This window comes from Neofelis nebulosa, chromosome 5, assembly GCF_028018385.1.
Source record: "Neofelis nebulosa isolate mNeoNeb1 chromosome 5, mNeoNeb1.pri, whole genome shotgun sequence".
NCBI lineage: Eukaryota > Metazoa > Chordata > Mammalia > Carnivora > Felidae > Neofelis > Neofelis nebulosa.
Window position 1 is genome coordinate 61,078,980 of NC_080786.1, and position 17,852 is coordinate 61,096,831.

The 17,852-nt window shown below is 39.3% G+C and overlaps 1 protein-coding gene and 1 long non-coding RNA gene across 3 annotated transcripts in view; both read left to right on the forward strand.

Annotated features, from left to right (window-relative positions):
* The window catches only part of SERPINI1 (serpin family I member 1), a 72,374-nt gene extending 55,210 nt beyond the window's left edge, over positions 1-17,164 (forward strand). For both annotated transcript variants that reach the window (XM_058730423.1, XM_058730422.1), the window contains exons 6-9: positions 2,154-2,251; positions 14,805-14,891; positions 16,284-16,373; positions 16,843-17,164. In XM_058730423.1, coding sequence (XP_058586406.1) covers positions 2,154-2,251; positions 14,805-14,891; positions 16,284-16,373; positions 16,843-16,919 — 352 coding nt within the window. In that variant the 3' untranslated portion in view covers positions 16,920-17,164. The remainder of the gene's footprint in view (positions 1-2,153; positions 2,252-14,804; positions 14,892-16,283; positions 16,374-16,842) is intronic.
* On the forward strand, positions 5,295-13,854 carry LOC131512129 (uncharacterized). Its single transcript, XR_009261976.1, has 2 exons — positions 5,295-12,706; positions 12,960-13,854. It is a non-coding gene; the product is annotated as an uncharacterized LOC131512129 (long non-coding RNA).
* Positions 17,165-17,852: the final 688 nt, after the last annotated feature.

A 17,852-nucleotide genomic window follows, 5' to 3' on the forward strand; every position in this document is an offset into this window, starting at 1 on the left:
ACTTGACTAATTTACAGTTAAAGCAGCATGGATTCAACAGCTATTTGATGAAATTACTCCACCACTACTGAAGTGCAAATATAAACACCTTAACGTCTATAATAATGTGAATGTTATGCATAATGGCATTATCACAAGTGCTATCAACACTATCTGCCCTTTATTGCATGCCTCCTACGTGCCAGCACCATGCTAAGACTTCCAGAGACCTCGTTCAGTCCCCTCAACAATACTATGATGCAGGAATTACTAAGGCCATTTCCTACACTGCAAAACCGAGGCTCAGAAATTAAGGAGCTTGCCCGAATTCAATCTGGCTGAATTACCATCCTCACCCGAAACAGCAAACCTCAGAAATGTGACACAGACCAGGTTGCTCTTAAGAAGTACAAAGTATCCTCTCCTGATCTCTTCCTTTGCTTTCCTGTTTTAGGTGGATCAGGACACACAGAGTACCACCTGGATCCCTGCTCTGCCATTTGTTAGCTGGATGACCCTGGTCACATTATCTCATCTTTCTGCTCCTCAGTTTCTTCTTCTATTAGCTGAGGATGATAATAATACCTGCCTCCAAGGGCTTTGGTGATATTTAAATTAATCTGTTATAATCTTGGAATAGTTCTTGGTAATAATCTTCATATAAGCGATCAATCAATCAATGAATAATAAAAGTAAAGCAGACACACAAAACATCTTAATCAAGCGATTGAATGTATTCTTTGAGACATTTCGTATTTCCCAACTCATCCCCCTTCTCTACTTTCACAACCAACACCTGCTCTTTGAAGGAAACAAAAGGAACAATGTTAAGTCCAAGTTAGAGTATAGGATACAGATAAAATTCAGTACTTGGTTTAATATGTTTGCTATACATTTATTTGTCTATTTGTCATATTTTCCCCATAAACATGAACCCGCTAAAACTATTTTCCCCTGATGATACCTCTTGATGTCTGAGTCTTGTTGACAGCAGTCATTCCCTTGTCACCAGACATCAGAAGTGATGCTAATGTAACGTTTGGTGACTGTCACAGACTTGGCTTTTTAAAGGACAAAAACTGACATTTATGATCTTTACTGATCAAGAGCCAACACCTTAGAAAAAAAAGAAACCCTTGGTTCTAACTAGTCGTTTTCACTTGTTCTAAAAAAGTAATAAAAACCTTTGCTTTCCAAGAACTGCATTCATGTGTTAATGCAGCCATGTTTTCTCCTTGTTTTATGCTAGAAAGATGGGTGACACACTTCATCGTTTGGGGAGAGACTCCACATTAGGACCAATCAAACTTTCTATGGAAACCATTTTTTAAATTAATATTCTATTCATGACCACGGTACCCATTTTTATTTCAGTTTTAAGAGATGTTTTATTTCTTCTCGCAAACGTGACGCACTTCTACGTAAAAGAATTCATAAAGTCCATCAGGACAAAAAATTAAGATTAAAATTCTTTTGCTTAAAAAAATCTCTAATGTAATTTTAAAAGTGTATAGTTTTTAAAATGTAATATTTAGCTTACTTTCATTGATGAACGTCTTTCTGTGATGCTACCAGGAAAAACAGGCTTATGTCCTAGAGGTTAATATAACCATGAGGATATATATTTTTAACATGATAGCTTTTATATTTCCTTTCTCTGAGTGTATGGAGTTGAAATGCTAAATGTATCCATTGTACTGCGATTGGCTGTCTCCACACACAGGGAATTGAGCAGGACGCTAAAAAGAGAATCAAATGCCTTGGGCAAATGTTTGGTTAGCCATTGACAGCTTAAAAAAGTCAAATATATTACTAGGTCAAAGGATTTTGAAAGCTACTCATTTACAAGTTTTACATTCTTGATCTCAAAACATTTATTCCACCATATCTATTACCGTCCTCATCAAATAGTTTTCCTACTTAATAATTTAATACTATTCTGATATATTATTCTTTTTGCCATCTCCTCTTTTTATAAGCACAGTCAAATCCTAAAAGTATTTTGACTGAAGCACAGTCAATACTTGCAGTCAAAAGCCAGTTGTAGCATAATTTGCTGTTCAAATCAACATATCTAACATTTTGCTCTTGTGCCAGGTTAACAGGATACTGTAACTAAATACTTTAAAAATGCTGTAACTAAATGCTTTTCCCCCTATGTGTTTGTTCTCCAGGTTCACAGTGGAACAAGAAATTGACTTAAAAGATGTTTTGAAGGCCCTTGGAATAACTGAGGTTTTCATCAAAAATGCAAATTTGACAGCTCTGTCTGGTAGGAAATAAACACCAATTTTTTTTAAATGTCATTATTTCATAAAAGCTTTGAAAAGTGATGATGTTGAACCCTCCATTTACTATGGAGTTCTGAAGTAAAATAAAGTTATCGTTTGCCAAATGTAACAAATACATTTACCTTCGATACCCCAAACTATAAATCATGGTCATAACATTGTTTATATTATTCTGGTCCATGTCTTATCTTCAATAATGGATATTCTCCAGAAGACCTGTCTTATATATCTTTAAATTCCCCATCCTACCTGTCACAATGCCCTGTAGAGTAGATAATCAATAAACATGGTGATTTAGTATCTCAATATGTTCGGTTACAGTAAATTATATAGAAAAGAAAGAAGGAAGAAAGGACAAACCCATGCCTGCTGTAAGAACTAAACAAGAACTAAACACTTTAAAAAATTGTTTTTAGTGTTTATTTATTTATTTATTTATTTTTGAGAGACAGAGCATGAATGGGGGAGGAACAGAGAGAGAGGGAGACGCAGAATCTGAAGCTGGCTGCAGGCTCTGAGCTGTCGGCACAGAGCCCGATGTGGGGCTCAAACCCACAAACCGTGAGAACATGACCTGAGCTGAAGTCGGATGCTTAATCAACTGAGCCACCCAGGGGCCCCAACGCTTTTTAAAAGAATACCTAGTGAGATGATGTAAAGATTATCTTTAGTCTTCAATAAGAAACCAGTGGTTTTGTAGTAGCTTCAAAATATACCTGGCATATCGGGTAATTTATTTTAAATATCCCAAGGTGGGGGAAAACCCAGTTGAATTATTTGATTCAGATGCCCTAATTTGTTCAAGGTAAAAATCATTAACATATTAGCAACATTAAGTACTTAGAACATGTAAAATCCTTTTAGAAATATTTTAAGCAGCTAACCCCAAGACACTTATCATTGAAATAAGGTACCTGTGAGTTTAAGACTTAGTTTGTATAACGTTGTTCTATCATTTCTGTGGAATATGGAAACTATCATAGATAGATAGATAGATAGATAGATAGATAGATAGATAGATAGATAGAGATAGATAGGGACATAATCAAGATTAAAAAAAAACAACAACAAAAAACCTCAGTGTGTAAGTCCTCTTTATATGCAATCTATTGGACCCAATTCTCCAACCAGAGAGAGCTGAGGCAATAGAAGTTTCCTTAGCAGTTTATGTGTTCAGGAGAGAATTTAGTTTTCCTCTCCTGAAGTAGCATCCTATAGAAAATCAAGCCGACCAAGTAACAGCTTCTATGAGGAGTATGAGGATCCATGGATTGAATTCAGTGAAGTGGATGCCTCTACCCCTGAAATTGCATATAAGTGTGTACACACACACACACACACACACACACACATGCAGAAAAAGAGAGAGTGGAGATAGGTTCATAGATTTCAGGAAATTCTCAAAGAGTTTGTAGTCAAAAAGGCCTTGCCTCCCAGATTTAGAATTGGACGGACTGTTTTCTAAGCAGCACTCAGCAATGAGATGATGTTGACGTATCTGATACCACAACTTCTACCCGATTAGAGAGCCTACATCTCAAAACACCAGTAGAGCTTTTCTAGCTGTCTACTGTATAAATGTTCCTGTCCACATCAGAGAAATGTGAATTTTGCCTGAGTAAAGGTTTTCTTGGCTTACATTCACACTCCTAGGGCTCTGAACTCTTCAGTGGGATTGTGAATGAAGTAGGACTGGGGGAGACTTACAAGCTAATGGACACTTTTGTGCTTGAGTCAGAAATATATCTGTGGCTCAAGCATAGTATCATTTAAACTTCTTATGCTCCCTTCCTTAGGAATTGAGAGAATCTGTATACCACACTGGCCAAATTCCAGCTGGATAATTACATTCCACTTCCCTACCGTGGCTCTATTTTCTGTTTTATTAGAGATTCCTCACTGTCTGACCCAAACATCGAGGCAGTTACTTCACACACATAAGAGTATCTGCTGCTTCTCAGTCCTGAAGGAGTAGCACTGCAGTGGCAAATCAATTATTGTGGTCAGTGTAGCTTAAAATGTTGGCAAATCTGGGAGGTTTATGATGTAATATTTAATTGCCTTTAGTATGTACAGAGACAATAGAGAATAAATATGTATTATGAATGCAGATGGTTCAGAAATTTGAAATCACACTGGGATCTCTCGGAGTTCACATAGTCTCTATGTGAAGTCTCTGTTCATTTGACCAAACCTCAGTCAGAATTTAACCCTTCTCAGAGTACAGAGGCTGCATTCCCACTACCTGGCACATGGCTGACACACAGTTGGCACACAGCAGATGTCCACTAAAGGATAAAACAAGGGAGGGAAGGAGAGAAGAGGTTTCTTCAGGGCCACCTTACATACTACATTTCTCGGAACATTTAACTCCTTAAAACATCAGTAAGAAATCCAGGATCGGCCATCCTCAAACACTACCCCGTTCGAGTCTTCAGGATAACGTGATGAAAGGTCTAAAGTCAACTTCTCAAGCTTTCAGTGGGAACTCTTTATTCTTAACTCCTTAGTTTTGCCAGAACCTTGGTAGACTCAGCATGTCAACCCACCCCAACTAATATATCCTTTCTCTTTCTCTCCCTCTCCCTCTCTCTCATTCTCTTTCTCACACACATCCACATCCACATTAATTTATGAATCATTCTTTCAAAAACTATTTACTGACACAACTATAAAACTTGTCCCTCTGCTTTTACTGAATTTGATAGTGTTTATTCCCTGCTTTGTTCACTTAGGCGCCATATGCTTTGCCCTACATGGTTGGTGTCCTTTTCAGGTGTCCAGTTTTCTTCCTCTCCAAATGACATGAAAACCCTGATGATTAAAGTGTCTATGACAGGGCACCTGGGTGGCTCAGTTGGTTGAGCGTCTGACACTTGGTTTTGGCTCAGGTTGTGATCTTGTGATTGGTGAAATGGAGCCCCATGTCAGGCTCCCTGCTGGGCATGGAGTCTGCTTGAGATTCTCTTTCCTTCTCCCTCTGCCCCTTCCCCACTATCGCGCATGTGCACATGCTCTCTCTCTCTCTCTCAAATTAAAAAAAAATTAAAGTGTCTGTGACAGTAACCCCTGCAAGTACCCAGGAAAATTATTAATGTGTATTTGATTATTACTTTCTGCCTTAATGAATTTCATGGTGAGAATTTCATGGTGTTTAAGATATACAACATTAATTACATTCAATGCCATGTCTATTCATTTCATTTAATAACTCTTTGTGAGGTAGATGGTGTGAGCACAGTACTATGTCATAAAAATGAAACAATGATTAAGATATACCTACTCTGAACATGGATGCAGACTTGTGGGGAGAAAGACATAAAGAGTGGATTTAATAAAAGGAAGACTGGTAGAAATGCTTTATTGGAGCACTGGTTCTCAGCCAGGACAATTCTGTCCCCCAGGGAACATTTGGCGATAACCGGAGACCTTGTGGATTGTTACACCTGGGGAGTGCTATTGGCATCTATCCAATAGATGGCCAGGGATGCATCTACATCCCAGTGATCTATGCTGCACAGGACAGACCCACAACAAAGAATAATCCAGTCCCAAATGTCAAGAAACCCCATAGCAGAGAAAGCATTGGGAAAGCAGAGAGGGAAAAGAAAGTCAATGGGCAGACTGGGAGCACATTGGTTCAAAAGATGGAGGAGGATGGGGTGCCTGGGTGGCTCAGATGGTTGAGTGACCATCTCTTGATTTTTGGCTCAGGTCAAGGTGCTGGGGTCATGGGATCAAGCCCTGCATCAGGCTCTCTCTCCCTCGGCCCCTCTCTCCTGCTCTCACTCTTATGTGTGTGCATTCCCTCTAAAATAATAATTTAAAAAAAAATGGAGGAGGAGAATATAGGTATGTATTTCAGTTTTTAAATGCGTTGAACATTTTTTAATAATGTCTTAGAAGATGATAGCAGTGGTTACCTCTGGAATACAGGACAGAGGCTGTTAGATGAAAAAGGAGATGTTGTTTCATGTACCACTGTATACCGTTTAGGATTTTTCCTTGTGTATGTACAACATCTTCAATTAAAATGCTATATTGAAAACTGGGAAAAACTTTTAAAAATAGCATTATTAGTAGAATTCGTAAGTTCAAAAGCACCCAGAAAACAATTCAGTACTATTGTGATACTACCAATCTTAAATTATGCAATGAAATTGTATCTTTCTTTAAAGATAGCAAATATGATTTAGCAGTGGAACAAAAAAACAAAAACAAGAACAAAACAAAACCCCCTGCTCCACATTCTCTTGCTTCTGGAAAGACGCAGTGACTTGAGTCCTTTGCTAAGACCTCTTGAATCCACTCTTTCATTTTCTATTCCATGGCATCCACCTTTATTTCAGACTCTCATGACCACTGCCCCAGACTATTTCAATAGCCTCCTAAACGGTTTGCAATCTCTCTTCCGTCTAATCTGTTTTATCTACCACTGCCAGGATTAATCACCTTAAAGCCTGCTCTCAGATCATCTCAGCTCCTGTTCGGAGCCTTCCTTGTTCAGTCTGCAGTGCACTGTCCGCTGCTTGGCAGGGCATTCAGACCTCAGCTCCCTCCAACCTTAACTCTGATGGAGTCCTTACATACAGCTTTCGCCAGCCAAACTGACCGCTGGCTCTGCACCTCACATCTCCCCAGGGCCCCATCACTGTAATGTCTCTCCCACCTGAAATAGATCTCGAACGGATCTTCAGCTTTGATATCGCCAGCTTCATCAAGCCACGTGATTGCACCAACCAGAAGTAATTGCTCCTTCATAAATTCTACAGTATTCTGCACTTTTCCTTATGCTGCATAACATACCCGATCTCAGATTATCATTACTTATGCATTGGATATCCTCTGCTAGAATTTAAACCTCTCCAAATTGATCCTTATGTGTGTTTAGGAAGCACGCAGTTCTGTGTTTCTGGCTAGTACTCACTGAAAGAAGAAATGAATAAGATGAAATGCTGTGTATTTACTGTGCTTATTTTTTTTTAATCTCAATTTGATGTCCATTGCTTTTGACGCTAAACTCCATTAACATAAAACACAGTAAAGACTCATACAATAAACATGGAATCTAGAGAGTGCTGAGAATCATTTTCTTCTCAGGCTCGATTTAAAACGCTCATCTAGTGGCAGTGAGGATCCTGTTATAGAGTAGGGCTATTTTTGTAATGGAAATGAATGACTGTCAGCATTTGGATTAATAGATAATCCTCTTGGAAGGTGGAAGGGGAAGGAGAAAGAGAGTACTAAATCCTTCAGCACAAAGTACGAGCTTTAATAAAGGAGCCAATAAAGTAAAGGAATTAAGAAGACACAGCAAAAGCCACATTCCGGTCAGACTCAAGTGCTGAGATTTATGCGGGACTGACTCTTACATCCTGCCCTTGTTTGTTCTTCTTCTCCTTGCACCTGTAAGCCAGAGGGCTGCAACTGTCTTCCAGTGCCCTACCTCCACTCTGCCTCCTACTTTTTTGCCTGGACTGTTGTAACAGCTAGCGAACTTGAACTTCTGCCCGTAGCTGTTTGCTCATCTGATTCACGCTTTACAGCTCCTGCCGCAGATTATCTCCTAAAATCAAAGCAGTAGTGCCCTGTTACTTCTGGATGAAGCCCAGGCTCTCCAGACTCGTGGTTCAAGCTCTTAAAATCAGGCGCATCCCCTGCCATGCCCCGCCTCCTCATTGCCCAGGATCCAATTGGACTTCAAGTCTTTGCCGAGGCTTGTCTCATTTGCGATATAATCCTCTGCTAGGGATGTCCTTGCCCCATTCTCTGGCTCTTTTCTGCTTACCTTCAAGAACCAGCCCAAATGGCACCGCCTCCAAGAAGCTTTCCCTGACGTCTCTGCCTTCCAAATGGTTCACTTTCCCTCATCTGGCCTGTCATCGTGCAATGTGCTATCACAGGTTCTACCTTTTCCTTAGATTGTCTGTTCACATACCTGTCTCTGTCCTCGGAGCTCCTCAGAAGCAAGGACTGTGGCATAGATGACTTTCTGTCCTCAGAGCCCAGCATGGTGTGGAGAGCAGGACAGATGCTGGCTGGGTAGGAAGTGGTGATGGGCCCGCCTCACTCCAGGTGTAGAGGCTTCTCACAAACGTCTGGCCCTCCTCACTCTCTGTGCTCCAGCCACACAGGCCTTCTTTTGGGTCCTTGAACACACCTGGCTCCTATCTGCCTCTGCACTAGCTTTTCCCTCGGCCAAAAACTGCCTTCAGGTGTTCCCGTGGCAGGCTCCTTTGTATACGTTAGGTCTCAGTCAAATCCACCTTCTCAGATGGCCTTTCCCAACACCTTGAGTCAAGTAGCTCCCCTTGCCTGCCCCCATCACCAGCCAACACTTCACCTCATCCTGTTTCTTAGGAACACTCACCACACCTGAAATTGTGGCCATTTATTGATTTGCTTTTTTATTGTCATTGTTATTTCATGTCTGCTTTCCTCCCATTAGGAAGGAACTTTTTAGTTTACTATAGTATATCCAGCGTATCCACAATGGCACATGGGAGGTGCTTAGTACCTGAATGAACGAACGAATGGACAGATGAATGAATATTTGCTGGTCTATAACAAAATTTCTCCAGAAAAACAAACACTCTTCCTACCTTGGAGGAACTCAAATTCTACGAACCTTTCTAAAGTTCATAGGTGGGGCTGAAGCTAAAAATATTTTAGCGACTCAAGTACAGAGACGCTTTTGATATTCTCGGGTTCTGTTATGGAACGCTCTTCATTTTGTTATTTTAAGCATGTCCTTGGTGACGCAGAAAGCTATTTAAATTGGCTGTGTTTAGGAACAGTGCCACAAGGGAGCTAGTGGCATCCACTCGCATGATGGCCATCCTGCCAACATTATGTTAATCACAGATACTTAGAGCTTTGGTTTCCTGCACAATATCTCCTATGAACAGAGTACTTGATAAATATTTGCTCAGTGACTGAATGAATGCCTTAGTATTTTGCCCTGCTTTCTGCAGAAGAGCTTGAATTATTGCCCAGCTTTTCTCTGGTAAACCTAGGGCTTGCTGGCCCCTTTCCCATCTTCTCCTTTGTGAAAAGCCCGGCTCCATGCTGCCCAGAGGAAAGCAGGACTAGTTATTTGGCAGCAATGTCTGCTGCGGCCAGAAGGGGAGGACTGCTTGGGGCCAGCATGCGCAATGTTTTTTTGCGTGTAGCTTTGTTTGCCTTTGATTTATTTATTTTCCTTTTCTGGAGAACAGTGGACTTTTCTCTAGTCAGTAAGACGGGCTCATCAGTGTAAATTTCCTTAATCCCCCTCACATTTTGATTCACCAAATATCCGAGTGCCTACTTGGTGCCTGGCAGTGTGCAAAGCATGGCAAGTAGGAGATAAATTGGACAGCGAGGTCTAGGCCCTGAAGGAATAGGTGTATGGCGTATGGCCTAGCGAGAAAGACGGCCTTGATTGACGCCTAATTACACGAGGATGAGCAATATTGGAGGCAAGCATAAGAAGCCATGAACTTGCCTAGTAGGTGCCTGCATGACCAGACTGGGTGGTGGCAAGTCCCATTCTTGTTGAAACCACTTTCGGCTTATATTTTAAGGTGACTGCTTGCAGTGTGTCCCGAGAGAAGAAAGTTTCATTTTATTTTTTCCCCCCGCTATTTGTGCTGTGATTTATCTGTTACTTTTTCTCCCACTGGTATATCTCATGGGGCAGTGTGTTTCTGAAAGTTAAGTGTCCTGAGGTCTCACGTACATCTGCAGACATTTGCTGTCCGTTGGAGTTGGAACATTGGATTCAATCTTTATTTTGCTGTCTTTGAAATATATATGAGGCCAGCGGCCTGTTGGATCCCATTCCCTTAGCTCCTTCTCCACGACTGGATTTTTAAGTTTTTAGTCTGCGTGTGGTCCTTGCATTCTCTCCCTGTCTAGTGCTGTTGTCCATCAATTTTCCTAGAGCATCCACTTTGGATGAATGTCATATGTTTTATCTATTACAAGAATAAACTTTATAGCCATGCTTGTGAACAGAATTGTGGCCATGACGGCCATAGAGTGACGTATCCAAAGTCTTATTATGGTAGGAAATAGCTAGTCCCTTTCATTCAACGATTACTAAATTCCTGTTCGTGCTAGGTTAAGTACTAGAAACTCACACATTACCAGGAAACTCTCTTTTCTTAACGTTAGTTCAGTCACCAGGCCCACGAAACGTCAGAAGCCAGGGACATCAAGAGCAATGACACAATCCTTGCCTTAAGGGATTTGACAGTTCAGGAAGAGAGAAATATTGCAAATATAAAGGCTTCAGTAGAATAAGACGCTGGGTTCAGTGGGAAAGAGTGGTTAGTTCTACCGTAGTGATGAATAGCAGTCAGAGGAGAGCAGAAAAGCCCAACAGGGCTCAAAGCTGAGCTTTAGAAGTAGATTAGGTATCTGACTATACAGGGGTAAGGGAGTTTCTGGGGAAACAAAGACACAGAAGGGATCAAGTATGGTATGTTTAGATTATCGCTATGCAAATAATCTGGAGCACAGAGCATGGCGAGAAGCATGCTAAATGAACGGCACAAAGGCAATCTCCTGGAGACCCCCATATTGCACCCCGAGGTTCGTGGGTACACAATATGCCAAAGGCAAGGCGGGAGGCAGAGCCAGCAGGAGTGGGGAGAAAGGGTTTTCAGTCGGGTAGTAGTGGCATAAACTGGTTTCTATTTGATAAGATCATCCTGGAGGAAGCCCTAATGTGAAATGGGGTCAGTTAGGGCAGTTCTCAACCACTGTGTCATTACACACTAGGACATCCCTTGAAACCTCATTTGAAAAAAGTATTTGCATATGTTGCTGGGTTTAATGTTCTGATTAAAAAAACAAACAAGCAAAAAAACGTTTACCTCTATGTTAACAGGTGAGTTTGGCCTATGATTTTCTTTCCTTAGCCTGCCCTGGGTCAATTTTTATCTCAAGGTAAAACTATCCATAGATGACTTAGATTGCTTTTATTCTCTTTCTAGAGTTTCAAATGGTTTTATAAGAGAGAAGCCTATCTGTTCTTTGGAGGATTGGTTAAATCACTTAGAAAACCATCCAGGCTTGGAGTCTAATTTTGAGGAGGGAGAAATTTTTGTCTACTTATTCAACTATTTTAATGGTTACTGGATTATTCAGATATTCTATTTTTTTCTTTGTTCAGTTTTATAATTTATATATTCCTATAAAATTGTCCAGTTGCTGACAAGTCTCTTTATTTTCAAAACTATCTGCATATAGAAGCACAAGAGTCTTTTAGGGGAGATAGAAATATTCTGTATCTTATTTGTGGAGAGAGGTTCAAAGATATATCAAAACTTACCAAATGTGGTGTTGTTTTGTAAAATATATTTTTGTTTTCCTGTATTGTAATTATTGTGTTGTTAATATATATAGTTCATGGTAAATAAATTACACCTCATAAAGTTGATTCACATTTATCTGCAGAAAATTGTACCAAGTATTTTTTGTGATTTTTAAAAATTCTCTTCTCTGTCTTAGGACATGTTCTTTTTTGCCTTAATATTGTTCATTGGGGGTAATTTCTCTTCTTTGTGAGTCTTGTTAAAGGTTTGTCCACTTCATTATCTTTTAGGTAACTCACTCTGTAGGAAGAACCCTCAGCATCCTTGCCTTCTTGATCTTTCTGCCATGGTGCCTTGTAGTATCCCTCCTCTCCATCTCCCTACCATTCTGTGTGGGTAAAGGAGGGCATATAAGAGGTTAGGTGACTGGAGGAGAAGACCCTTGTGGCAGAAACCAGAGTTAAAGGGATGAAATTCCTTCTTTCAAGGTGTCTAGTGCAGTCAACAGATCAGACTCAAGAGCTAGGAGGCAGTTTCCTCTGTGCAAATTGATGCGGCTACCGTGTCATTTGGTGTCTTTGAAAATGCCCCTCCGAATATTTAAAGAGGGCTTAGCTGGCAGTGTGAACACCCATTACCCTTTAGGAACTACGTTGTCTCACTTTTACATCCAGGGCCATCATACCGCCTCTTGATGCATGACCCTACCTTAACTGGCAAACTGAAGAAAATGGGCAGCAGAATCTGAAAATAATATAGCATCAGTTAACTAGTAAATAGTTAATATGTTTTACTCTCTTGGAATTCATGTATTTGTTTTGTCAGCTAAATATATCTGACTAGTTGCTTAATGCAGTTTGTATTGTTCTTTCTATTTGTTGTGGAAAAAAAATGAGTCTTCTGGATTTGAGGGAGCTAATTATACTTAATTGTTTAATGTAAAAGTCTATTGCTTTTTATTTTTCTTCTAGTTATCAAGTGCATTCTAGGAGAAAATATCATAATATGTGAGACTATTTCATAATGCAGTGTTTATATCTTAATACTAAATATGAGCTGAGGAAGTAATATCCCTATTAAAAATATATTCAGAGTTGGCACTCAGTTGTCTTGGGGCTGATTCAAAATAAGCAGGTGTTGGGGCGCCTGGGTGGCGCAGTCGGTTAAGCGTCCGACTTCAGCCAGGTCACGATCTCGCGGTCCGTGAGTTCGAGCCCCGCGTCAGGCTCTGGGCTGACAGCTCAGAGCCTGGAGCCTGTTTCAGATTCTGTGTCTCCCTCTCTCTCTGCCCCTCCCCCGTTCATGCTCTGTCTCTCTCTCTGTCCCAAAAATAAATAAAAAACATTAAAAAAACAAAATTAAAAAAAAAAAAAAACAAAATAAGCAGGTGCTGTGTGAAAGATGTACCAAAAATATTGTTGAACATTATTCCCTATCAGTGTAAGATAATTATGGGTTTTTGAAAACTAGAAAGGAAAATGTCTGTTGTAGGTAGGACTTGGTCACTTACAAAGTCTTACTAAACAGCCTAATGGGAAATCCACTGTGCTTTTACTGCATCAGCAACAAGGTTATCTTAAATTTGAATTAGACCTCCCAGAATGGAAAAAGGGGGTGAGGGGGGGTGGCAGAAACTTGAGTAATCTTTTATCTTGCTTCCTGATGCTACTTTTCTTTTTACGTATTTGAGCTATCTTTCGTTCATTTTGTCTTAACTTTGGGGACAAAAGTTGGAAACCCAAGTCTGAAAGCTGGGACTGCCATAACAAAGTCCCACAGACTGCGTGGGTTCAAACAGACCTTTGTGTTCTCACAGTTCTGGAGGCTGGACATCTGAGATCAAGATGTCTTCAGGGTTGGTTTCTTCTCAGGCCTCTCTCCTTGGCTTATAGGTGGCTGTCTTCTCATATTGTATTAATGTTCTCCAGATAAATAGGACCAACAGGATGTGTGTGTGTGTGTGTGTGTGTGTGTGTGTGTGTGTGTGTGTGTTTGGAGAGAGAGAACTATCTGTATCTATACAGAGAAAGAGACAGAAACTGAGAGATTTACTAAGGAATTGGCTGTATACTTGTGGTGACTTTGGAAATTTAAAATCTTCAGGGTGGACTGGCAGGCTAGAGATTCAGCGAAAAGTCCCAAGACTTCATCTTTGTTCTTCTAAAGCCTTCAGCTGATTGGAAGAGGCCACCCACATCACAAGGACAACCTGCTTTACTCAAAGTCCACCAATTCAAATGTTAATCTCATCCACAAAAAACAAAACAAAACAAAACCCCACATCTGTACAGAAACATCCAGAATAATGTTTGACCCAATACCTTGGCCCAGCTGAGTTGACACATAAAATTAGCCATCATGCATGGTCTTCTCTATCTGTGTCCAAATTTCCTCTTCTTACAAGGACATAAGTCATATTGGATTAAGGCCCACCCTAATAAACTCATTTTCATTTAAGACTCCATCTCTAAATACACTCATAGTCTGAAGTCTTAGGGGCTAGAACTTCAACAGATGAATTTTGAGAGAACACAACTGAGCGCATAACAGCCATTAATTTAAAAGTAAGCATAACTAGAAATACAACCTAAAGGGAAAAACAGTCCTCTTAATGATGAAAATGTGTTATTTCCTCTGACTTTAGGATAAAGCATGTTTGTGAATCCTCAGATAAACCAATTAACTGGAATGGGAAGTAACTTTTTTACATATTCATGTTTGTACAATCTAGAAGTCAATTTTGCTTTTCTTTGCCAAGGATATTTCTATTATCACCAAAATTAGAGATTAGATTTTTAAACATTTATTATTCTGGCTATATCTGGATTTCTACCTGTTTTCATTTTGTGCTTTAAAATTTCAGATTAGAATGTAATGTGTGAGATGTTTTATCTTGAATTATGAACTAATTTGAAGTTGCTATTAAAAACAGAGCCACATTCCTGCTTCCTCTGGCAATATAAGACATAAACATTGGGAAAATTACCAATACAAATAAATGAAGGGAAGCACGAACAAGAGAATATAAAATAAGGACAAATCTGAAAAGGCTTCTCTGAAATCATAATATAATCTTACAACATGATCTCTTATGTTTTACATCAGTATCTTAAGTCACTTATATTTCCCAAATCTGTTTAAATAAAGGGTAAGATGCTTCCCTCTTTCTGACACTGAAAAAATGCTTCTCTTCTCTCTTTTTTTTTGTTTTTTTTTGTTTTTTGTTTTGCAGATAACAAAGAGATTTTTCTTTCCAAAGCAATTCACAAGTCCTTCATAGAGGTTAATGAAGAAGGCTCAGAAGCTGCTGCTGCCTCAGGTGCCAAGATAGAGTTTTCTAAAATCTTCTTGTCTTTTTTAGATGTGTATTTTTAAAATCATCTTGGGTAGGGGGTGGGGGTCATTTTTAGACCCAAGCTAAAAAAAAAAACTGACTCTGCTTTAACTCAGAAGTCAAGCTAATGCTGAGTTTTCGAAACAGAGTATGAAGTACACATGTCCTCCATTGCCCTGATACTGGAGAACTCCCACCTCTAAGGAGAGGCAGGGGGACATTGACAGCTCTGTAGAAGACATTTCCCTGCTGTGCTGCCTCTTTTGATATTTTAAATACTTTCTTGCTGCCCATTTAAACACTTTTCTTCCTACCTAATCATTTGTGGAAACTAGTTCTTCATTTTGTCAACAGTCTTGATTTTTTAAAAGCACATCCATAAACAAGGTGTAATAAATTATTTTAAATAATTGTAACTCAATGATGTTAATAAAATACTTTTATATAAAAAATTTGAAAATGTAGACCTACATCATGTGTTCACAGCGAAATGTTAAATGTCCTTGATTGTTTTCAGTGTTCTGATTTCCCTAGTTGAATGAGAATGATTTCTCCATTGAATTTTTTCCCATTTGTTTTTGTTTTTGTTTTTTTGGTTTTGGATTTGTTTCAATCTCATGTTCAATAGCTATGTGCAAATTTTAGTAGGATTTTGCCTTCCTTTGGCAAAATGTACTATATCATTTTTAACTTCTCCATAAATTTGTCCACTAAAAGGATATCACCAGTTAAAACTGTTTTCAGGAAGAAATAGAAACACGGTAGTCTTAGGCATCAAGAAAGCTTAAGATCTTACACAGTTTGATCTTGACCTTTTCCTGACAACCAATCACCCTGTAGCAAGTATAACGCGGTTATCCCATAATAAGGATCTCAGGGGAATTCGGTTTCCCAGCTGTAGGAAACATCATGCCTCCCTTCCTGCTGTATATTCCATTTAATCACTGCCGTTCTAGCCACTTACTAAAAGCCTGATGACTTCCCACGTGAAAATCCCCATTTTAGACAAAAGAAATAATGATTCGAGGATATAAAGAAACTTGGTTTTTTGTCTGGGGTGTTTGTTAATTCTCCCCCTTTCCTTAATTCAAAGGTCATTTTAATAAAGCTATGTGTATTCATCTGAAACAGAATGACAGGCAGAATAACTTTTTCTGGTATTTTGGTGGAGTGGAGATAGGAAACTGTATGTGTGTGTATGGTGTGTTTAAAGATCAAATAGAAATGTTAGCACCTTTACAATTTTTCCTCTAAGTCTTTAAAATCTTGTTTTCCTGTAAATTGTTGCCTTTGCATTAAACATAGATGGTTTGGAGAAATTACTCATTAGTCTCTGCACATCCACAGACATGTAATTACTTTCTCCCTGCGCTGTAGGAATGATTGCAATTAGTAGGATGGCTGTGCTGTATCCTCAAGTTATTGTCGACCATCCATTTTTCTTTCTTATCAGGAACAGGAGAACAGGTAAGTCTGTTATGAGCACTGAATTGTATCTATAGGCCAAAGAGAGATAATTTTTTTTAAATTTTTTTTTAACGTTTATTATTTTTGAGACAGAGAGAGACAGAGCATGAACGGGGGAGGGTCACAGAGAGAGGGAGACACAGAATCTGAAACAGGCTCCAGGCTCTGAGCTGTCAGCACAGAGCCCGACGCGGGGCTCGAACCCACGGACCGTGAGGTCATGACCTGAGCCGAAGTCGGACGCTTAACCGGCTGAGCCACCCAGGCGCCCCCAAAGAGAGATAATTTTTAAAAAATCGAGAGCATTTTTACCACATTATGTATCAGATAATTTCTCATGTTCAATTTTTTTTAAAGAGAATTATTTATATTTTTATTTTGAGAACACTGCTAATTCTAAGCAAGAAGGAAAGTAAATATCCCACTCTTTTGTTCACACCCTGTTCTGTTCACTTCCAACCCAATGCAGGTACAGTCCTATTCATGGGCCGGGTCATGCATCCTGAAACAATGAACACCAGTGGACATGATTTTGAGGAACTTTGAATCATTTCATATGTAAAATAGTAACCAAACACATTATGTGTGCAACTGGTACAGTTAAGATTTGTGTTTTACAGTATATCTTACGATACTATTTAAAAATAGCTCCAGATAAAAACAATGTATGTAAATTATAAACCAACTTGTCAAGGAATGTTATCAGTCTCATTGAGGTGATGGTCCTGTGGTGTCACTGTGTTTGTTGTGCTGTTATTTAAAATAAAAGTACATATTGATCATGTGAACAACTCTGTTTTCATTTTATAGATTGTAGTATAAGGATACTTCTAGGAAACTGATTTTGTGGACATCTGAAATCTTTCATAATCATGCAAAAGCAAAGCGCCAAAGTAAATTAGCACCACCATAATAAGCAATAACAAGTCAGATGAAGACAGGTTCTCCACAAAAATTCTAATTGTTATTTCTCTGAAGATGGTGCATAGTGTAGTATAAATGAGTATAAACTGAATATCTTCTGTAGGCTCTATGACAAAACTTGGTGGAAAAAAATAGGACTATGCAAACCCCCAGATTATAGCTATAGTGTATTTACTATGTCTTTAAAAACCCACTGGGCTTCATAGGCCTGATATAGATTAGAAACCTGGTATATCACCATGTTTTGCTGCTGCAAGTCACATCCAAATTTCAACAAAGTTCCCAAAATAAACCACATGAGCACATTAATAATAAAAATGTTCCCTTTGGCAGGTCACCAGAAAATTAACTAGAAAAACCATGCTAGTACAGATACTGGAAACTGGTAGGTCAAGGGCTGAATGCTGCCCACAGAGATGTTCTTGTTTATTCTGTGTGGAAGGATTTTATGTTTTGAACTTGAATGTCTATAATTGGGGTATCACATTCTGGGTTTCTCTCATGGCTCTTGGATGCACTGGTATTTGGGACCTCTGGAGAGTCATGGTAAGTACT